General features: G+C 41.7%; 1 protein-coding gene across 8 annotated transcripts in view; it reads right to left on the bottom strand.

The window, feature by feature from the left end:
- GARNL3 (GTPase activating Rap/RanGAP domain like 3) overlaps positions 1–23,622 on the bottom strand; it is a 232,634-nt gene that overhangs the window by 169,548 nt on the left and 39,464 nt on the right. For 5 of the 8 annotated variants that reach the window (XR_013634773.1, XM_078849155.1, XM_073314497.2 and 2 more), the window contains exon 2: positions 19,144–19,326. The exons of the other annotated variants lie outside the window; for them this stretch is intronic. Coding sequence is in view for 4 of the 5 variants with exons in the window: in XM_078849155.1 (XP_078705281.1) it covers positions 19,144–19,211 (68 nt within the window). In the remaining variant the exon portion in view is untranslated. The remainder of the gene's footprint in view (positions 1–19,143; positions 19,327–23,622) is intronic. 8 annotated transcript variants of the gene reach the window in all.

Consider the following 23,622-nt stretch of genomic DNA (forward strand, 5'->3'; position numbering starts at 1 on the left):
TCCTGTCCCAAAGAGCTTATAATCTATTTAAGACAAGAAAAATGATTACTAACAGCAGGACAACAAGAGGGAGAAATTAGAAAGGGAGAGACTAATTATGAGATCCTGCATCGATATAGGCTGCAACTGTCTGTCCCATCCAGATGTCCCATCCCATCTGGTCTGTGTGGTTGCTTCAGGAGGCTCAGGGAGGCTGGCAAGCACACTCCATGTAGATGGAATTTTCAGATATTTTAGTAGCAAGCCTGTGGTTTATAACTTGTGCAAATCTGAATGGATTTTCACAGAAACGGCAAAAGGCACTACTGTAACCCTAGGACAAGCCCCTGTCAAATTTCAGGTTCCTGCTCCAAATCCACAAGGCACAAAAGCTCCTTAAAAACTGGTCAGGAAAATGGGTTATTGTTAAAACTACCTGTTTTCCTCTGACCTTATTTTTGACTATGGCTGAACTGTTTTTGCTGAGAAAAAAACATGCAAGGCAGAGACCAAACATGGAATGAGTCAACCTGAGTTATTTAAACTTTGGAAAAGTTATAAACAATTGAAAATACAGTGTTATAATGGGAAATGTTATGTAACACTAACAGGGTTCAGAGACAGCAACCCATATAATATATATAGTCATCAATCCCTATATTGGATTGGCTCTCAGCCACTATCAACAATTTCCTGTACACTTCTATAATGAAGTGGGTTTTAGGGTAGAGGCCTTACAGCCCAATTTCAAAAGTGTATTACATGCATAAGAGGATGGTATGGAAGAAAGCACGGAGATGCTTGTGCAAATAATGGACAGTAGAGATTGGTATCATTGGTGAATCACTGAGAACATATATAGCAGATGGATAAGGAGGGGAAGCAATGTGAAGGTCCATGTAGGTTCAGGCAAACTTGAATTTTACGTGGTGGAAATGGGAGTGTCAATGGAGGGATTCAGAGAGATTGCGATCAGAGCAACAGCCAAGCAAGATGATGTTAGTGGTTAGGTATCGAATGAACTGGAGGGGGTGACATGGATGTGGGGAGCGCAAAGGAGAAGAGGTTGCACTGATCAATTCAGTAGATGATAAAGGCTTGGAAAATAATTTAGTTATATGGAGAGAGAGAAAAAAACAGATCTTACAGATGTTAGAGGAATAAGTGACAAGATTTGGACATAGCCTAAATCGGTGGAGCAAGAAAGAGAGAAGTCAAAGATGGATAGAATAAATGAGACCCTTTTCTAATTCTTGAAAGGGTGGGCATCTCCCTTATATTCTCTCACACACAGTTCATGTCCCAGCCTCCTCCTCTCACTCATGTCATCCAGCCTCCCACAACAGGGAAAAATAGTACAAATGGGGGAAGGGAGTTCTTGTGACTATCAAAAGTGAGAGGGAGCACAGCTAGGAAAGAATTGTTCATTTTTGCTGCTCCTTTCACTTTACAGCTGGACAGAAGTTGGGGTGGGGGGAGTGAAGGAGTGAACCATTTCTTGTCCCTCATACCTTCACTGATTCCATCCATGTGGGAGAGGAAAATGTGATGTCATCTCTGCTTGTTTATTTCTGCCAGAAAGTAACTGTTGGGCTCTTATTCAATAAACTATCTTTGGGTATTGACAGTTGCACTAGTTAATGTCAAATCTCTAATTCCCTTTGATGGGAAAGGTTATCAAGAAGGTAGTGGGGCAACAACTCTGGCAATACCCAGAGTCCTTAGATTTCTTTGACCATAATAGATACAGTTTTAAGTCTGGGTATTGGAGTATGGGTATGGAGACTGCAGAGGTTTAATAGGCAGCAGGTTTAAAACAAACAAAAGGAAGTATTTTTTCACACAGGATGCTGGGCTAGATAGACCTTTGGTCTGACCCAGTATGGCCATTCTTATGTTCTTGTTGGTTGATCTCCTGCTGGCAAATTACAAGAACCAGATATTCATTCTAATTTTAATTTGCTCAGCACCTTTGATACTGTGCCAACAACACCTTCTGGTCAACAACTGTGGACGCTGACAGGGATGGAAGGAATAGTTTTTGAAGTGGCTCAGTTCTTTTCTTGTTGAAGGACTCAGGCCCTGGTATTTCCTTTGTATTGGTTCTGGTATTTGCTCATCTACCCCAATGGGGGGTCTGGACCACAGTCTCTCCAATATGCAGAAGGCACCCATCTTTATGTTTGTTTCATTAGGTCTGGCTAGTAAGCTGCCTCTTAGTGTCTTGTTGAGATGAGAACTTGCAGAGGGTAAGCTGATTGCACTTTAACCCTGATGAGACTCAGGTGATACTGATGGGTTGGGAGAACCCATCACCAGAGGTGATAATAGCTGCTCCCTCTATTACAAGAATTTGTCTGCCTTTTGTTATTCAGGTTTGTAATGTGGGAGTCCTGATGGACCTGCAACTGCCAATCAAAGTTCAGGTAGTGGCAGTGGTCAAGATTACTTAAAATTTATGCTTGGCCAGGAAGTTGCATCCTCTTCTTTGGTAACCCTGATCAACCTAGAACTTTAGGTGCTCAACTTGGCAATCCATTTGCGGAGCACCATTTCTTACAGGGAGAACATTGCACCTGCATTCTCTGATCTACATAGGATTCTCATTGGTCCTACAGAGAAATTTAAGGTGTTGATTTTAATCCATATTCCTTAAAAATAGTTGCCTAATAGACCACCTCTCTCTCTCTCCATCTAACACTTAAAGTCATTGAGACGTCGGAGTTATGTAAGTTTACAGTTCCCTTGTTTAAAACAAACATGCAGAAGCTAGAAGTTCTCAGTGAGGGGTACTAAGATATGGAATTCACTTTCCATGAACTCAAGAGCCTAAATTCATTGTCCTACAGGACACAACACACACTGTTCTGGAAAGCTTTTTGGTGACATGGAATCAAAGTAAAGGAACAAATGGACCAATTCAAAAGAATGTTTTTCTAGATCTGGATGCCTATCCACTAGTAACTGAAGTAAGATTCCCCCACTCCAACATATTTCATATAGGTTATGAAAAAAACTAGCAGATGACAACTACTTGATCAGTAGTGACCTTTGTCTGGATTGGATTTGATACTCTGGAGACAAAAGACACTATAACCCATTACCAATCTCCTCAGGTAACCATCTTCTTTGCTGCTCTTACTGATTATACCACATTTCTGGACATGCTTACATTACTGCAGAACACACTTTGATTTAAATCAATCTTTTATCAGCATTTTTTAATGGCGATTAATGGAATATGTAAAGTAATTAAGAGTCTATTTAAGCAGAAAAGGTACCAACCTCCTAGATTCAACTCTAGCAGACCTTGTTAAGAAGTATTTTAATTACCCACAATAGAAGGGGATGGGAAGAGGGAGAACAGGATCTTTCACTTAACTCAGTGAACAGATGTGTATTTCCAACAGACAAGGTAGGCTTGAAGACAGAGCTGTTTGAAATAAAAAGGATAAATAATACATAGGACATTAGCATATTATGATGTCGATACACACATACACATGACAGAACGAGGAGTAATGGTCTCAAGTTGCAGTGGGGGAGGTTTAGATTGGATATTAGGAAAAACTTTTTCACTAAGAGGGTGGTGAAACACTGGAATGCGTTACCTAGGGAGGTGGTAGAATCTCCTTCCTTAGAGGTTTTTAAGGTCAGGCTTGACAAAGCCCTGGCTGGGATGATTTAACTGGGAATTGGTCCTGCTTTGAGCAGGGGGTTGGACTAGATGACCTTCTGGGGTCCCTTCCAACCCTGATATTCTATGATTCTATGATTCTAAGGGTATGGAAAACAAGCAAAAACTATAAATGAAAATAAATAAATGGAGAATATGATATATTGGGCATAAATGAAATTCGGTGGGATGATCCTCAACTGGAACATCAATACAGAAGAGTTCAATCAATATGGGGGAGAGAGAGAGAAGCCAAATTTGGGTTTTTTTATTGCAATCTGACAAAGAAGAGTGGCAGAGAATTTATTCGGATACAAGAAATGAAAAAAGCAAAGGAGTAACTACTGCTAAAGATCACCTACACAGAAGGTGAAAGAAAACAAAAAACATTCCTGGACCAACTCTCAAGGCACTCTGAGCCATATGACACTATATTGATGGTGTGTTTTAAATACCAAGATAGCTTATAGCTAACAATGGCAAGAGTTCCCAGGTTAAGTAAAAGAAATGTGTTATGAATCAAAAGCTAGAGAAATGCTCTAACCCACACATCCTGAACTTACCTACTACAGATAGGGAGAAACCAACTGAGAAGATGAGAATAATAATGAGGATTTGAACAAATTAAGTGTAATGAGAAATGCATGCACAGAAATCATCAAGTACTAGTGCTTCAGATTTCAGGAAAGCAAATTTTGGGGAAATAAATAATGTTGTGACTAAAGTGCAGTAGGAAATATTAAAAATCCACCAGAATGAAAGACAGCTGAATGGTCCTAAAAAATACCATAATCAAGGCACAGCAGATTACTGGTGAAAACATCTGTGAAAAAGAAGAGAATGCAAAGAACAAGCAACAGCCAATGTGACTTTACAATAAACTGCTCACATACCTGAAGAAAGAAAGAAATGGTTACTCTTCCTGTGCAGCAACTGTGGTACTTCAAGATGTGTGCCCTACGGGTGCTCCACTACAGGTATGCTAGCGCCCCCTGCGCCTTTCATCGGAGGTTTCTCATAGCCATGTGTGTGCAGCCCATGCATGCATGCTAGTCAGCTAGGCTGTTGTGATGATGACCTGACTGCATATACTCCAATTCCAAAATTTGACAGCTCTGGCACAGAGGGAGGGCGATATTGCGCCTCCTTCCAGTTGAAATAAAACCTGAATTATATGCTGCCTGTCACAACCTTTATGTGTTTGCTCCTCATTAGCTGTAAAAACTGGAGACAGGCGTATCTGACCATTCTGAGTTCCAGGAGGCTGCTGTGTAGCATGATCTCTTGCAACATCAACTTGTGCTGAGCTGTGAGAGTGTCTAAATACTCTCCCCGCCCTAGCAGAGAGGTGTCCATCATTATGATGACCCTGGGGAAGGACGTGCAAATGGGGCTCCTGTGCAAATGTTGTGATGGTCTTTCCTCCAAATGAAGGATTGTTTTATGCAAGTGAAAAAGGAAAGAAAGAAGCATGTTTAGACAGTGTCTGGTGAATAAACAGTTCTGAGCCACCCCTGAAGGCAGCGCATTCGGAGTCTTGCATGGTCTGTGATGAAGGTGCTGGCTGCTGTGAGCCCCAACAACTGAAGACAGTTCTTGACCTGATCTTGGGGGCTGAGCTGAAGTGTATTAGCTATGTTGGAAAGAGCCAAACCTATGCAGAGGAAGGTAGACTCTTGCTATTACTGAACTGAAATGAGCTCCTATGAATTCTAAGTTTTCCACAGGGGTCAAAGTGGATTTTTTGAATGTTCAATTGCAGGCCCAATTTGAGGAAGAGATCTATCGCCTAAGGATTGGTTCTCACAAACATTCAGCTCGAATTCTTACCCCTAACACTACATCTTTGATGCAACATATGGCTCAAGGTGCGATTATGAGCATAAACGGACATTACCAATCAGAAAATTGCAAACTGGATTATTATTGCTCTTGATGCAGACCAAGACAGACGTTCAGACAGTCCTGAAAACTGTAAGTTTGCTTGATTGCATTCATTTTCTTGTGAGGCATGGCAAGATGTAAATCTGACAACAATTTCCAATTGTTTCAGGAAAGCAAATTTGTTGTGCCAGTGAAAGATATGCATAGTGAGGATATTGACAACCTCCTGAACAATATTCCACTTCCAGTCAACATGGAAAAAAGAGGACTTAGTAGTTGTTGTGGATGAGGATTTGCCCAGGTTCAGTGAGTTAACTGATGAGGAATTACTGAGCGCTGCAGCTGCTGCAAGGTCAGAGAAATGAGCTTGTGTTGATTAAACATATCATAATAAAAAAAATAATCAAGACAGTGAGGATGATTTTGATGAAGTTCCACCTCCGACAAACTCCGAGCTGTTGAAAGCTTCGAACACACATCGGCACATTTCATAATGAGAGGGACTTGGTGACAGGGTCTACAAGTCTCTTTGGGACACTGAATCCCATCTTAAGAATAAGAATGGCCATACTGTGTCAGACCAAAGGTCCATCTAGCTCAGTATTCTGTCTTCCAAGAGTGGCCAGTTGCCTCAGAGGGAACGAACAGAACAGGTATCATCAAGTGATCCATCCTCTGTCGCCCATTCCCAGCTTCTGGCAAACAGAGGCTAGGGACACCATCCCTGCCCATCCCAGCTAATAGCCATTGATGGACCTATCCTCCATAAATTTATCTACTTCTTTTTTGAACCCTGTTATAGTCTTGGCCTTCACAACATCCTCTGGCAAGACATTCCACAGGTTGACTGTGCGTTGTGTGAAAAAAATACTTCCTTTTCTTTGCTTTAAACCTGCTGCCTATTAATTTCATTTTGTGACCCCTAGTTCTTGTGTTATGAGGAGTAAATAACACTTCCTTATTTACTTTCTCCATACCAGCCCATGATTTTATAGACCTCTATCATATCCTCCCTTAGTCGTTTCTTTTCCAAGATGAAAAGTCCCAGATTTAATAATCTCTCCTCATACGGAAGCCATTCCATACCCCTAATAATTTTTGTTGCCCTTTTCTGAACCTTTTTCAATTCCAATATATCTTTTTTGAGATGGGGCACCCACATCTGCATGCAGTACTCGAGATGTGGGCATACCATGGATTTATATAGAGACAGCATGATATTTTCTGTCTTACTATCTATCCCTTTCTTAATGATGCCCAACATTCTGTTCGCTTTTTTGACTGACACTGCACATTGACAGGTTTCAGAGTAACAGCCGTGTTAGTCTGTATTCGCAAAAAGAAAAGGAGTACTTGTGGCACCTTAGAGACTAACCAATTTATTTGAGCATGAGCTTTCGATGAAGTGAGCTGTAGCTCACGAAAGCTCATGCTCAAATAAATTGGTTAGTCTCTAAGGTGCCACAAGTACTGCACATTGAGTGGATGTTTTCAGAGAACTATCCACAATGACTCCAAGATCTCTTTCTGGAGTGGTAACAGATAATTTAGAGTAGACCCCCATCATTTTATATTTATAGTTGGGATTATAGTTGGGGGAGGGATAACTCAGTGGTTTGAGCATTGGCCTGCTAAACCCAGGTTGTGAGTTCAATTCTTGAGGGGGGCATTTAGGGATCTTGGGCAAAAATTGGGGATTGGTCCTGCTTTGAGCAGGGGGTTGGACTAGATGACCTCTTGAGATCCCTTCCAACCCTGATATTCTATGATTATGTTTTCCAGTGTGCATTATTTTGCATTTATCAACATTGAATTTCATCTGCCATTTTGTTGCCCAGTCACCCAGTTTTGTGAGATCCTTTTGTAGCTCTTCATAGTTTACCTGGCACTTAACTATCTTGAGTAGTTTTACATCATCTGCAAATTTTGCCACCTCACTCTTTACCCCTTGTTCCAGATCATTTATGAATATGTTCAGTAGGACTGATTCCAGTACAGATCCCTGGGGAGCACCACTATTTACCTCTCTCCATTCTGAAAACTGACTATTTATTCCTACCCTTTGTTTCCTATCTTTTAACCAGTTACCAATCCATGACAGAACCTTCCCTCTTATCCCATGACAGTTTACTTTGTTTAAGAGCCTTTGGTGAGGGACCTTGTCAAAGGCTTTCTGAAAATCTAAATATACTATATCCCCAGTGGATCCCCCTCGTCCACATGCTCGTAGACCCCCTCAAAGAATTCTAGTAGATTGGTGAGGCATGATTTCCCTCTACAAAACCCATGTTGACTCTTCCCCCAACAAATTACGTTCATGTATGTGTCTGACAACTTTGTTCTTTACTAGAGTTTCAACCAGTTTGCCCAGCACTGAAGTCAGGCTTACCGGCCTGTAATTGACAGGGTCACCTCTGGAACCCTTTTTAAAAATTGGCATCACCTTAGTTATCCTCCAGTCATTTGGTACAGAAGCTCATTTAAATGACAGGTTACAGATGACAGTAGTCCTGCAATTTCACATTTGAATTCCTTCAGAACTCTTGGTAGGAGGGATAGCTCAGTGGTTTGCAATAGCATTGGCTTGCTAAACCCAGGGTTGTGAGTTCAATCCTTGAGGGGGTCATTTAGGGATCTGGGGCAGAAACTGGGAACTGGTCCTGCTTTGAGCAGGGGGTTGGACTAGATGATTTCCTGAGGTCCCTTCCAACCCTGATATTCTATGATTCTTGGGTGAATACCATCTGGTCCTGGTGACTTGTTACTCTTTAAGTTTATCAATTTGTTCCAAAACCTCCTCGAATGACACCTCAATCTGGGACAGGTCCTCAGATTTGTCACCTAAAAAGAATGGCTCAGGTTTGGGACTCTCCCTCACATTCTCAACCGTGAAGACTGATGCAAAGAATTAATTTAGTTTCTCCACAATTGCCTTATCGTTCTTGAGTGCTCCTTTAGCATCTTGATCGTCCAGTGGCCCCACTGGTTGTTCAGCAGGCTTCCTGCTTCTGAGGTACTTAAAACAATTTTTGCTATTACTTTTTGAGTTTTTGGCTAGCTGTTCTTCAAATTCTTTTTTGGCCTTCCTAATTATTTTTAACACTTCATTTGCCAGAGTTTATGGTCCTTTCTATTTTCCTCATTAGGATTTAACTTCTACTTATTAAAGGATGCCTTTTTGCCTCTCACTGCTTCTTTTACTTTGTGGTTTAGCCATATTGGCTCTTTTTTGGTTCTCTTACTATGTTCTTTAATTTTGAGTATACATTTAAGTTGAGCTTCTATTGTGGCGTCTTTACAAAGTTTCCATGCAGCTCGCAGGGATTTTACTTTTGGTGCTGTACCTTTTAATTTCTGCTTAACTAACCTCCTCATTTTGATGTAGTTCCCCTTTCTGAAATTAAATGCTATTAGATCTTCAAAACAAAATTGTGACTGAGAAGCACAGCACATTAACAGAGTTCTTCCATCTAAAATGAGTGAGTTTATCCATTCTTAATTAATTTACTAGTTGATATTGATTGTATAAATAGAATACACTGATGTGGAATAACAATACTGTAATAACCTAAATTAAACTATTATCTGCTTATCAGATGTCCTTATCCAGTGGGACTTACAGTGCGTACAAAGTATTACAGTTAAGTGAGAGTTCAAAAAAATGTTTACAGTTAAGAGCAAAGGGTTGTGTTTGTTATCATGGTTGATGTTTGATTGTTCTTAAACATAAAAATAAAACTTGATACTTTTATAATGTTAACTCAATTAATACCGATTTCTTGATACAATATGGTGGTAGGCTACAAATGCAGAACCAAAAACATGTTTAAAATCTACAGTAGGTATACTAAAATAATACTGTAGCAACAATAATAAACATACATCACATTGTTACAAGTATAGATTTGTTAGCATGTACTGTAGCTGTTTTATGTACCAGAAAAAGCAGACTGCCTTTAGTCAGATGACACTTCCCGTAACAGCAACATAGAGAAGGGGACCCATATGTTGCTACTAACAAGCATCTACTGTACTGAATGTGGTCCTAGCCAATTTAGACATAGGAATTGTTTGTGGGATGGGTGGATAGCAACACACATCCTGAAGGTCAAAAGTGAAAACCAATCCCCTTGCTCTAGTGATAGAATCATCACTGCAAGTGTCACCATTTTCAATTTCTGTGCCTACACATCAGTATTGAGTAGCCTCAAATCTAGTATGTGTCTCCAACCTCCACTTTTTTTTGGTACCAGGAAATATCCAGAACAAAACTTATTCCCGCTCTGCTGTATGAGAGCTATACAACCAATCCCAAGCATAAGAGAATCTATTTCTTGACGAAGCAAGTTCTTGTGAAAGGGATTTCTGAAGGACAGGGAAGGGGGATTTGTTGGTGGAAGCATAGTAAAATGGATAGCGTAGCCTGCGGACAGGATTTCCAAAACCCTCGTGTCTTTGGTGATCAACTCCCAAGCCCACCTGAAGTATAAAAGTCAGTCGCCTAAGGGAAGACGACAGATGAATCGGTACAGCTGATAAGGATGAGGATGGTAATTCAGGCCCTCCACTAGCCTGTGTTCCCTCTAAGCTGTGTGGTTGGGTGGCCACCCAGGAGTGATTCAAGTGTCTTGCACTTGATTAGCGGAGACACACACATCCAGCAGTGTGTGTTCAGGTGCCCCTCCCCCCATTGCTTTGCAGCCACATTGCTCCTGCCCTCTGCCTAAGTTGGAGCCCCTGGCAGCTTCTCCCAGGACCCTCCTACTGTCTGTGCACAGCAGGAGGGGAGAAAGGCACTGATGTCAGGGTGTTTCCTTCCCCCCACCCCTGTACCCATCACTACAGAGCAGGGGAGGGGGAACAGCCTGGCTCAGGAGCCTGAGTTGAGCTTCTGAGGTCTGAACAAGCCTTCCAGGTAGTGAGTGCCTTAGAGAGAGAGCACACAGTCTCTCAGAGACTTCCCCAGCAGCCAGCACACACAATCTCTCTCTCCCCCTCCCCATGTACCCCATCTCCACAGAGTGGGGGAGGGAAGACAGCTGGGCTCAGGAGCAGGAGAGCTTTCAGTGAGAGGTCCTTGAAGAGACAGCGCACAGCATCTCTCAAACCTCCCCAGCGCACACACGCAAACACACAGTCTCTGTGTGTGTGTCTCACACAGTCTTTCACACTCACCTCCCAACATATACTTGTATAATTGTTGTTGTTACTTCTTTGGTACTTCCTGCAATGCACATATATTCTGTGTGGACTCCTCCTGACGGTCAAAATAACAGACTGGACTTCTACATAGAGTGCTTCTGCAGACATGCATAGGCTGAAATTGTGAACAAACAGCATCGCTTGCCCCATAACCTTAGCTGTACAGAATGCAATGCCATCTACAGCTGCAGAAACAACTCTTGACATTATAATCTAAAGGGCTGACAAAGAAGGTGCTGTAGTCCATCATGAACAGGTTGGATTATGAACAAGAGGCTGACAGACAACTCTCCAACACCACATTCTACAGGCCACCATCCTCCGATCCCACTGAGGAGTACCAAAAGAAACTACACCATCTGCTCAAGAAACTCCCTGCTACAGCTCGGGAACAAATCTACACAGACACACCCCTAGAGCCCCAACCAGGGGTATTCTATCTGCTACCCAAGATCCATAAACCTGGAAATCCTGGATGCCCCATCATCTCAAGCATTGGCACTCTTACAGCAGGATTATCTGGCTATTTGAACTCTCTCCTCAGACACGACACTACCAGCACTCCTAGCTATCTTCGAGACACCACCGAATTCCTGAGGAAACTACAATGCATTGGTGATCTTCCTGAAAACATCATCCTGATCACCATGGATGTAGAAGCTCTTTACCCCAATATTCCACCCGAGGATGGACTACAAGCTGTCAGAAACAGTATCCCTGATGTAGCCACGGCACACGTGGTGGCAGAGCTTTGTGACTTTGTCCTCACCCACAACCATTTCAGATTTGGGGACAACCTATACCTTCAAGGCAGCGGCACTGCTATGGGTACCCGCATGGCCCGACCATATTCCAACACTTTTATGGCTGACTTAGAACAACGCTTCCTCAGCGCTTGTCCCCAGCACCCCTCCTCTACTTACGCTACATTGATGACATCTTCATCATATGGACCCATGGGAAGGAGGCCCTTGAAGAATTCCACCTGGATTTCAACAATTTCCATCTCACCATCAACCTCTGCCTGAACCAATCCACATAAGAGATCCACTTCCTGGACACTACAGTGGAAATAGGTGATGGTCACAAACACCACCCTATACCGGAAACCTACTGACTGCTATACTTACCTACATGCCTCCAGCTTCCATCCAGGACACATCACACAATCCATTGCCTACAGCCAAGCCTTAAGATACAACCGCATTTGCTCCAATCCCTCAGACAGAGACAAACACTTATAAGATCTCTATTAACCATTCTTAAAACTACAATACCCACCTGGGGAAGTGAGAAAACAGATTGACAGAGTGAGATGGGTACCCAGAAGTCACCTACTACAGGACAGGCCCAACAAGGAAAATAACAGAACACCACTGGCCATCACGTACAGCCCCCAGATAAAACCTCTCCAGCACATCATTAACGATCTGCAATCTATCCTGGAAAACAATCCCCCACTCTCACAAGCCTTGGGAGGTAGGCCAATCCTCGCTTACAGACAGCCCCCCAACCTGAAGCAAATAATCACCAGCAACTACACACCACATCACAGAAACACTAGCACAGGAATCAATTCCTGTAACAAAAGCCATTGCCTTCTCTGTCCCCACCTCTACTCTAGCAACACCATCACAGGACTCAACCACACCAACCATACCAGAAGAGGCTCATTCACTTGCACATCTACTAATGTGATATATGCCATCATGTGCCAGCAATGCTCCTCTGCCATGTACATTGGCCAAACCAGACAGTTTCTATGTAAAAGGATAAATGGACACAAGTCAGACATCAGAATGGTAACACACAAAAGCCAGTAGGAGAACACTTCAATCTCCCTGGACACTCAATAACAGATTTAAAAGTAGCCATCCTTCAATAAAAAATCTTCAAAAACAGACTTCAAAGAAAAAAAGGAGTACTTGTGGCACCTTAGAGACTAACCAATTTATTTGAGCATAAGCTTTTGTGAGCTACAGCTCACTTCATCAGATGCATACTATGGAAAGTGTAGAAGATCTTTTTATATACACACAAAGCATGAAAAAATACCTCCTCCCACCCCACTCTCCAGCTGGTAATAGCTTATCTAAAGTGATCACTCTCCTTACAATGTGTATGATAATCAAGTTGGGCCATTTCCAGCACAAATCCAGGTTCTCTCACCCCCCCCCCCCCACACACACACAAGGTAACCTATTTCCCCTTGTTTTTTCCTACCCCCCCCCCCAGACGTTCTTGTTAAACCCTGGATTTGTGCTGGAAATGGCCCACCTTGATTATCATACACATTGTAAGGAGAGTGATCACTTTAGATAAGCTATTACCAGCAGGAGAATGGGTGGGAGGAGGTATTTGTTCATGCTTTGTGTGTGTATATAAAAAGATCATCTACACTTTCCACAGTATGCATCCGATGAAGTGAGCTGTAGCTCACGAAAGCCCTTATGCTCAAATAAATTGGTTAGTCTCTAAGGTGCCACAAGTACTCCTTTTCTTTTTGCAAATACAAACTAACATGGCTGTTACTCTGAGACTTCAAAGAGAAACTGCTGAGCTACAATTCATTTGCAAACTGAACATCAATCTTGGCTTGAATAGGGACTGGGAGTGACTGGCTCACGACAAAAGAAATTTTCCCTCTCGGTATTGACACCTCCTCAACAATTATTGGGAGTGGACTACATCCACCCTAACTAAATTGGCTTTCAACATTGGTTCTCCACTTGTAAGGTAACTCCCTTCTCTTCATGTGCCAATATGTATTTATGCCTGTATCTGTAATTTTCACTCCATGCATCTGAAGAAGTGGGTTTTTTACCCACGAAAGCTTATGCCCATATAAATCTGTTAGTCTTTAAGTTGCCACCAGACTCCTCATGTTTTCATATATTCTCTGTAATTTTATGCTTTTAAAGTGTGTTTTAGTTTTTTGAATGGTTATGCATTTCATAATTTTTCTCTCTCTTACACTTAAATTTAATTCTTTGAGTAGTGAGTTCTAAAATGCCTAACCTGTCCTGGATGAAGTAATTATCCTTATAGTAACTTTTTAAAAATACATATTATATCTACGTTTTTTGTTTCTACTGTGGCGCACATCCGTACAGTACTTTGATGCACATAACAAGATTTATTCCACACATAGATGGAAAAAATTAGAGGGAACATTGCCATCAGCAATGTTCCCTCTAATTTTTGACAGACCGTGTGCACAAAAAATTTCTTCTGTGCAAATTGTTGCGCGCATGGTGTTTTGCCGTGTGCGTGGGGTTTAGGATCTGTGTGCGCGTACACACACACAGCTTAGAGGGAACAGTGGCCATCAGCCCATCAAAATTGCTGCTTGGCGGTGGAAGAGAGCAAGGTAGAAGGCTGAGAGGTGGACAGTTTCCTTCCCTGACGTATCAGTCTCTTTTGATGTGGTTCATATGGCCTCTGGGAGGTCAGGAATTGAGCAGGACTGGATCTCTGAGCTATCTGGGACTTGCTAAGCTTTCTCTTGTAGGCGCTTATATAAATCCCAACACAACACTTTTGAAGCACCTGGAGGAGAGGAGGTTGAACAGTCAATGTGGATTCACCAAGGGCAAGTCATGTCTGACCAACCTGATTACCTTCTATGATGAGATAACTGGCTCTGTGGATATGGGGAAAATGGTGGACACGATATATCTTGACTTTAGCAAAGCTTTTGATATGGTCTCCCACAGTATTCTTGCCAGCAAGTTAAAGAAGTATAGATTGAATGAATGGATTATACGGTGGATAAAAAGCTGGCTAGATCGCTGGGCTCAATTAGTAGTGATCAACGGCTCAGTGTCTAGTTGGCAGCCTGTATCAAGCGGAGTGCGCCGGGGTCAGTGCTGGGGCCAGTTTTGTTCAACATCTTCATTAATGATCTGAATGATGGGATGGAGTGCACCCTCAGCAAGTTCGCAGAAGACACTAAGCTGGGGGGGAGAGGTAGATACACTGGAGGATAGGAATAGGGTCCAGAGTGACCTAGACAAATTGGAGGATTGGGCCAAAAGAAATCTAATGAGGTTCAACAAGGACAAGTGCAGAGTCCTGCACTTAGGACAGACGAATCCCATGCATTGCTACAGGCTGGCAACCGACTGGCTAAGCAGCAGTTCTGCAGAAAAGGACCTGGACATTACAGTGGACAAAAAGCTGGATGAAAGTCAAGAGTGTGCCCTTGTTGCCAAGAAGGCTAACTGCATATTGGGCTGTATAAGTACGGGCATTGCCAGCAGATCGAGGGAAGTGATTATTCCCCCTTATTCAGCACTGGTGAGACCACATGTGGAGTACTGCATCCAGTTTTGGGCCCCCACTACAGAAGTGATGTGGACAAATTGGAGAGTCCAGCAGAGGGCAACGAAAATGATTAGGGGGCTGGGGCACATGATTTATGAGGTGAGGCTGAGGGAACTAGGCTTATTTAGTCTACAGAAGACTGAGGGGGGTATTTTATAGCAGCCTTCAACTACCTGAAGGGGGAATTCCAAAGAGGATGGAGCTAGGCTGTTTCCAGTGCTGGCAGATGACAGAACAAGGAGCAATGGTCTCATGTTGCAGTGTGGGAGGTCTAGGTCAGATATTAGGAAAAACATTTCACTAGGAGGGTGGTGAAGCACTGGAATGGGTTACACCTAGGGAAGTGGTGGAATCTCCATCCTTAGTGGTTTTTAAGGCCCATCTTGGCAAAGCCCTGGTTGGGATGATTTAGTTGGGGTTGGTCCTACTTTGAGCAGGGGGGTTGGACTAGATGGCCTCCTGAGGACTCTTCCAATCCTAATCTTCTATGATAACATACGGTAGCCCTAGAGTCCTTTAACGTTTGCAGAGATTCAGCCGTGGTGTCCACAAATAATGCAGACCCATCAAAAAAGGTCCTCAACCGTATTCACTTCATCAGAAGATGGAGATATTCGCTCTAGGAAAGATCTCTTCATCTGCTCTAGCTTCCTGCTCCTCAAAGGTTTCTTCTTGAAGGTCAGGTCTCTTAGAGGGAGCAGATGATGCATGTTGTCTCTCTCTGCGATGGGTGGTGCTCAATGCCATGGAGAATTGTTGGTGACAGGCTGCCCAAGAGTCCCAATATAGCTAAGGAGGTGGTGCATAAGACATAGGATGAGGAGGCACTCCTGGTGCTCATACCAGCAAGATGTTGGTTGCAATCTTGTGGCACATGTAGTTATAGACTCAGAGACTTCTGAAACGGGGCCTCTATAGGAGTGAGGGGGAGAACCCTGAATTGATATTTGAGACACAGAGGCATGGCCTTCATCAGAATCCCCTTCCTCAAACTGACTCTTGAATGGTGGAGCACCTGGAGAAATCTGAGGTGCAACTGTTAGTACTGGGCAAACTTCAGGCAATCTCAACGTCTTTGGTACTGACAGTATGTCGGAGCCAAGCAGCTGAGACTAGGGCATCTCAGATATAGCCAGGTCCACAGGAAAACAAAACTCCTGCGATACTGAGTGTGCTGTGTGTTATTTATGAGATAAAATGTTATCTCCCTGTTTTTTCTGGCTCTGGAAAGCTACTACTATTACTAACTAATTACACTAATGCTAAGACCTTTTTCAACTATCTACTAGAATAAGAAATAAGGACAAAGTTGAGGAAATCTCAAGAGGGACAACTGTCAGATCTCCATCTCAGGCTAAAGATGCTGAGAAGGAACAGAGGGAAGTTCCCTCGTGCAGTGCTATATAACAGCAGCATGGGGCACAAGGCTGACTATCACGCACGTGCAGGCCGAACGGATGTTGCTATGAGAAGTAGTCAATCAAAGCCACAGGAGGCGCTAGCACACCTAGAGTGGAGCACTTGCAGAAGAAGGTGCATTCTGAAAGTTGAAAGAGGTATGGCAATGAAAAAAAAATACTTGTCAAGACAAGAGAAGACTGAGGAACTTCAGAGGTGTCTTAAAAAGCTAAGTAAATGAGAGAAAAAGTAGCATGATAGTAGTTGAAATACAGTATCGACAAATACAAAGTAATACACATGAAAAGGAATAATCTGAACTATGCCTATACATTACTGGTTCTAATTTACTGTAACCGCTCTGAAAAGCCACCTACATGGGCATCATTGCAGACAGCTCAACAAAGACCTCTGTTCATCATACAGCAGCACTCTAAAATGTTAGGATACGTAAAGAGATGGGACAGAATATATTATAATGCTATTATGCAAGTCAATCATACACCCTCACCTGGACTTCTGATCACCTCATTGCAACAAATATAGCAGAAACAGATGGGGTCCAGATACAGGCAGAGAACATTACTAGAGGCATGGAAAGATGTATGGATGAAGAGAATGGAAAAAGATTGAAATTGTTGCAATTTTGAGCTGTATTCACAGTGGCTTTATGGATCTGGGAAGTTATAGCCCCACTCTACACAGCTCTCATAGAGCTGTACATGGAACGCTGCATTCATTTCTTGCAAAACATAACACTCTATGTGGCACATTAGCAAGGCCAGTTAAGGTTTGTTAAAGTTGTTTTACACTTTTCATTATTACCGGTCTTCAGTTGCTTATACCGAGGGCTGTCAGTTAATCAGTTAACTCAAGCGATTAACTCAAAACAAATTAACTCGATTAAAAAAAATTTAGTGTGATTAAAACTGTGATTAATCACGATGTTAAACAATAGTAGAATACCAATTTAAAATTATAAATATTTTTGGATGTTCTTGTACATTTTCAAATATACGGATTTCAATTACAACACAGAATACAAAGTATACAGTGCTCACTTTACATTATTACAAATATTAGCACTGTAAAAAAGAAACAAATGAAACAGTATTTTTCAATTCACCTCATACAAGTACTGTAGTGGCAATCTCTATTGTGAAAGTGCAAGTTACAAAAGTAGATTTTTTTTGTTACATAACTGCACTCAAAAACAAAACAATGTAAAACTTTAGAGCCTACAGGTCCACTCAGTCCTATTTTTTTTTCCAGTCAACTGCTAAGACAAACAAGTTTATTTACATTTATGAGAGATAATGCTGCCCACTTCTTATTTACAATGTCACCTGAAAGTGAGAACAGGTGTTCACATGGCACTTTTGGAGTCGGCACTGCAAGGTATTTACATGCCCGACATGCTAAACATTTGTATACCCCTTCATGCTGCATTTACTACAGTAACTCCTCACTGAACGTTGTAGTTATGTTCCTGAAAAATGCTACTTTAAGCGAAATGATGTTAAACAAACCCAATTTCCCCATAAGAATTAATGTAAATGGGGGGAGGTTAGGTTCCAAGGAAATTTTTTTTGCCAGACAAAAGACTATATCTATCTATCTATCTGCGTGCATGTGCGCGCACACACACACAAAAACAATTTAATACTGTACACAGCAATGATGATTGCGAAGCTTAGTTGAGGTGGTAGAGTCAGAGGGTGGGAAATTTCCCAGGGAATGCCTTACTGCTAAATGATGAACTAGCACACTCAGCTGAGCCCTCAAGGGTTAACACATTGTTGTTAATGTAGCCTCACACTCTAAGAGGCAGCACAAATGGAGGGAGCAGACACAGCTTGGCAGTGGCAGTTTCCCTGTGGAAACTGAATGTGATGATGAACCCACACTATCCCACTGGAGTGCACCACTCCCTCCACTTTCCAAAGTGCTCTGTGTGTGTGTGTGTGTGCACGAGAGATGTGCATTGCCCCTTTAAGTATGCTAATCCCACTCTCAGTACACTGCCTTTTTAAGCAGATCAGCAAATTGAGACAGCAACTGCTGCCAGCAAGCTTCCTCTATCCTGATCCCTGTCCTGTCCACCAACCCCCGCTCTGTGGAGATGGGGTACAGGAGCGGGAGGATAGGAGTGGGGGGAGGACACCCTGACATCAGCACCCCTCTGTCCCCCTTCCCCCCCTCCCCCCCACACAGCAAGCACGAGGCTCCTGGGAGCAGCTCCAAGGCAGAGGGCAGGAGCAGCACACGGCAGTGGGGGGAGGGACACCTGAAGTGCCCAGCAATTGATAGCCTGCTAGGCAGCTGCCACACAGGAAACTTAGGAGAGCTGATAGGGGAGCTGCTGGTCCACCCTGGTTCCAAGCCCCCACCAGCTAGCTCCAAAAGGCTGCTCTTCCTGCAAGCAGTGGACAAAGCAGGCGGCTGCCAAACTATGTTATAAATGCGCAACTTTAAACGAGCATGTTCTCTAATTGATCAGAGACATAACAAAAACAACATTAACCAGGACGATGTTAAGTGAGGAGTTACTGTATTCCAGAGGACATGATTCCATGCTGATGACGAGTTCTGCTCGATAACGATCCAAAGCAGTGTGGACTGACGTGTGTTCATTTTCATCATCTGAGTCACATGCTACCAAAAGAAGGTTGATTTACTTTTTTGGTGGTTCAGGTTCTGCAGTTTCCGAATCAGAGTGTTGTTCTTTTAAGACTTCTGACGGCATGTTCCACACCTCGTCCCTCAGATTTTCGAAGGCACTTCAGATTCTTAAACCTCGGATCGAGTGCTGTAGGTCTTTAGAAATCTCACATTGGTAATTTCTTTGCGTTTTGCCAAATCTGCAATGAAAGTGTTCCTAAATTGAAGAACATATTCTGGGTCATCATCCAAGATTGCCATAACAGGAAATATATGGCAAAATGCAGGTAAAACCACAGAGCAGACGACATACAATTCTCCCCCAAGAAGTTCAGTCACTATTTAAATAACGCTTTTTTTTTTTTTTAAACGAGCATCATCAGCATGGAAGCATGTCACCTAGAATTATGGCTGAAGCATGACAAGGCATACAAATGTTTAGCATATCTGGGCTGTAAATACCTTACAGCACCGGCTACAACAATGCCACACAAACACCTGTTCTCACTTTCAGGTGACATTGTAAATAAGAAGAGGGCAGCATTATCTCCTATAAATGTAAACAAACTTGTTTGTGTTAGCAATTGGCTGAACAAGAAGTAGGACTAAGCGAATTTGTAGACGCTAATGTTTTACAGAACTACAAAAACAAAACAATTTAACCATAAAAAAAAAAATCTACATTTGTAAGTTGTACTTTCTCAATAAAAAGATTGCACTACAGTACTTGTATAAGATGAACTGAAAATATTATTTCTTGTTTCTTTACAGTGCAAATATTTGTAATCAAAAATAGTATAAAGTGAGCACTGTATACTTTTTATTCTGTGTTGTAATTTAAATCAATATACTTGAAAATGTAGAAAACCTCCAAAAATATTTAAATAAATGGTATTCTATTATTAACAGTGCAATTAAAACTGTGATTAATCGAGGTTTTTTATCTCATAAATCACGATTTTTTAAAAAAATTTTGACAGTCCTACTTTTACATCATAGGTCCATCCTTGGTGTCTGCATCAAGTGTTTTTTTTTTTTTTTTCTTTTTATTGAGGAGGATAAAAAAGGGTTGTATAAGATTTGGAAAAATAAATTGCACAAACATGCTGGAATTTGGCTCCACATTAGAAAAGAATGCTTAATGAAAATTATTCTACTCTGAGTAGATTACTTTGCACACTTGAAGTGGACCCCATCTATTAGTATTTCTAAGTACTTTTCAATGTGACCTCTGAACTCCAAATACATACAGTTAGTATAGTTATTCTCAAAGGAGGCTCATCTCGCTCAGCACATGCATGCGCTACTTCTTGGAGCATTCTGTACCAAAAAATTAAAAATTCTGCAAATATTATTTGCCAAAATAACACTACACAATCACACCAGTTTCAATTATTTTGGTAATTTATTTCAAAAATACCTGTCAGCAAGTATGTCTAACAATACAGACACACACAAAAGCTCCCCCAGGAGCAGAGAGTTAAAGAAACCCCTATGACATCCCAGTTCCTGTTTCTTTCCCCAAGCCCAGTCGGAGGGCCAGACACCCACAATCCCTCCCCACCAGAACCCAGCCATGGTGCCCCACCCCAGCCAACCAATACACCCAAGCCCCCTCTCACTCAGAGCCCAGCTGCTGCCCAGCTGCTGCCCCCCACCAGCCCAGATACCCACCTCTTCTCCCGCTCCGACCCTGAGCCCAAATACCCACAGCCTCTCCTCAGGAACCAATCACTATAACAAATCTCATTGCCTACTCTGTCCCCATATCTACTCTAGCAATACCATCAGAGGACCCAACCACATCAGCCACACCATCAGGGACTCATTCACCTGCACATCTACTAATGTGATACATGCTATCATGTGCCAGCAATGCCCTTCTGCCATGTATATTGGCCAAACCAGACAGGCTCTACGTATAAGAATAAATGGACACAAATCGGACATCAGGAATGGTAATATACAAAAGCCAGTAGGAGAACACTTCGATCTTCCTGGACATTCTATAACAGATTTAAAAGTAGCCATCCTTAAAAAAAAAACTTCAAAAACAGACTTCAAAGAGAAACAGCAGGACTAAAATTCATTCACAAATTTAACACCATTAACTGGGGCTTGAATAGGGACTGGGAGTGGCTGGCTCACTATAAAAGCGACTTTCCCTCTCCTGGAATTGATACCTCCTCATCAATTATTGGGAGTGGACTACATCCACCCTGATTGAATTGGCCCTGTCAACATTAGTTCTCCACTTGTGAGGTAACTCCCTTCTCTTCATTTGTCAGTATAATAATGCCTGCATCTGTAATTTTCACTCCATGCATCTGAGGTGGGCTTTTTACCCACAAAAGCTTATGCACAAAGGAATCTGTTAGTCTTTAAGGTGCCACCAGACTCCTTGTTGAACAAGTTCTTAGAATACATTGGTGACAACATTTTGTTTCAGAAGGTAGAGGATGTAGCTAGAGGGTGGCTTTTTAGATTTGATTCTAAAAGGGAGAAATGGGTTGAGAATCTGAAGCTGGAAGTCAACTTGGGTGAAAGTAACCAAGAAATGATAGACTTCGTAATTTTAAGGAAAGGAATGAACAGCAGAAAAAAGACAAGGACTTCATAATAGCAGACTCAACAAACTCAGAAGTAGGATTCCTTGGGAAGGAAATCTTAAATAAATGGGAGTTCAGGAGTGCGGCTGGTTTCTAAAAAGAACAATATTAAAAGTCACAACAGCAAACTATTCAAATGCAGAGAAAAGATAGAATAGTAAGAGACCCATATAGCTGCATCAGGACCTTTTAAATGACCTGAAAAATCAAAAAGGAATCATAAAAAAGTGGAAATAAGGACAAATTCCTCAGAATGGGTATAAAAAAAACCAGCACAAGCATGTAGAAACAAATCAGAAAGGCTAAGGCACAAAATGAGTTACAACCAGGAAGGAATGTAAGACAAGAAGAAGAGGTTCTCTAAATACATTAGAAGTATGAGAATAATGAAGAAAAGTATGTCCACTACTGAAGAGGGAAGGGGAGCAAACAACAGATAATATAGAAAAGGCTGAAACGTTTGTAGCTTTTTTTGCTTCAGTCTTCATTAAAAAGATTAATTGTGACAAGATGCATAACAATAACAAAAGAAAAGGAAAACAAGACAAAGGAGGGAAATAACAGGTTAAAGAATGTTTAGATACATTAGATGTATTCAAGTCAGCAGGGTTGGATGAAATTCACCCTTGAGTACTTATGGAACTTGCCAAAGCAATCTCTAAACCATTAGCTGGTGACTGAAAAGGGAAAACAAAGTGCATATCCTCAAAAAGGGGAAAAGGAATTATAGATCAGTCTGCCTTTGATACTCAAAGATACCTGAACAAATTATAAAACAATTTTTTCAAACCTGGAGGATAATAAGGTGATAAGTAATAGCCATGGATTTGACATGGATTTGTCAAGAAAAAAATATCATGCCAAATTAACCTAATTTCCTTTTTTGACAGAATAACAGGCATAGTGAAAGAGGGGGAAATAGTCATAATATATCTGAACTTTAGTAGGGCTTTTGACATTGTCCCACATGACATTATCATAAGCAAACTAGAGAAATATGGCCTAGATGAAATTACTGTGTGCACAACTGTTTGAAAGATCATACTTCAAGAGTAGTTGTCAATATTTCACTGTCAAGCTGGGAAGACATATTAAGTGGGCCCTGACACTATTCAATATTTTTTATTAATGACTTGGATAATGGAACAGAGACTATGCTTATAAAATCTGTTGAGGACACCGAGCTGGGAGGGGTTGTAAGTACTTCGGAGGACAGGATTAGAATGCAAAATTATCTTCATAAATTGGAGAAAAGGTTTGAAATCAATCAGATTGCATTCAGTAAAGACAAACGCAAAGTACTACACTTACAAAAGACAAAAAATCCAATGCACAAACACAAAATGCAGAATAACTACATAAAAAGATCTGAGGGTTATAGTTGATCACAAATTGAATGCGAGTCAACAATGTGATGCTACAGCTAAAAAGACAAATTAAATTTGGGATTTATTAACAGGAGTGTCGTATGTAAGATGGGAGATAACTGCTCAGCACCTGTGAGGCCTCAGCTGGGAAACTCAGTGTCCAGTTTTGGGCACCACACTTTATTACAGATGTCAACAAACTGAACAGAGTTCAGAGAAGAGCAAAAAAAAATAAAAGGTTTAGAAAACATGACCTGTGAGGAAAGGTTAATCAAATGGGGTATGATTAGTCTAAAGAAGAGACAGCTGATAACAGTCTTCAATTCTATAAAAGATTGGTAAGAGGACTCTGATTAACAGTTCTCCATGCCCATCGAAGTTAGGGCAAGAAGTAATCAGTTTATGGCTAGAGTCACAATGGAAATTTGGCATGCCAATGCTGAGCATTGCCACAATTAATTTTTAGGTGCCTAGAAAATCACCAGGCTGCACAAAGCTTGAGTTCAGCATGAATGTTCCC

Source organism: Lepidochelys kempii, chromosome 16, assembly GCF_965140285.1.
Source record: "Lepidochelys kempii isolate rLepKem1 chromosome 16, rLepKem1.hap1, whole genome shotgun sequence".
NCBI classification, from domain to species: Eukaryota; Metazoa; Chordata; order Testudines; family Cheloniidae; genus Lepidochelys; species Lepidochelys kempii.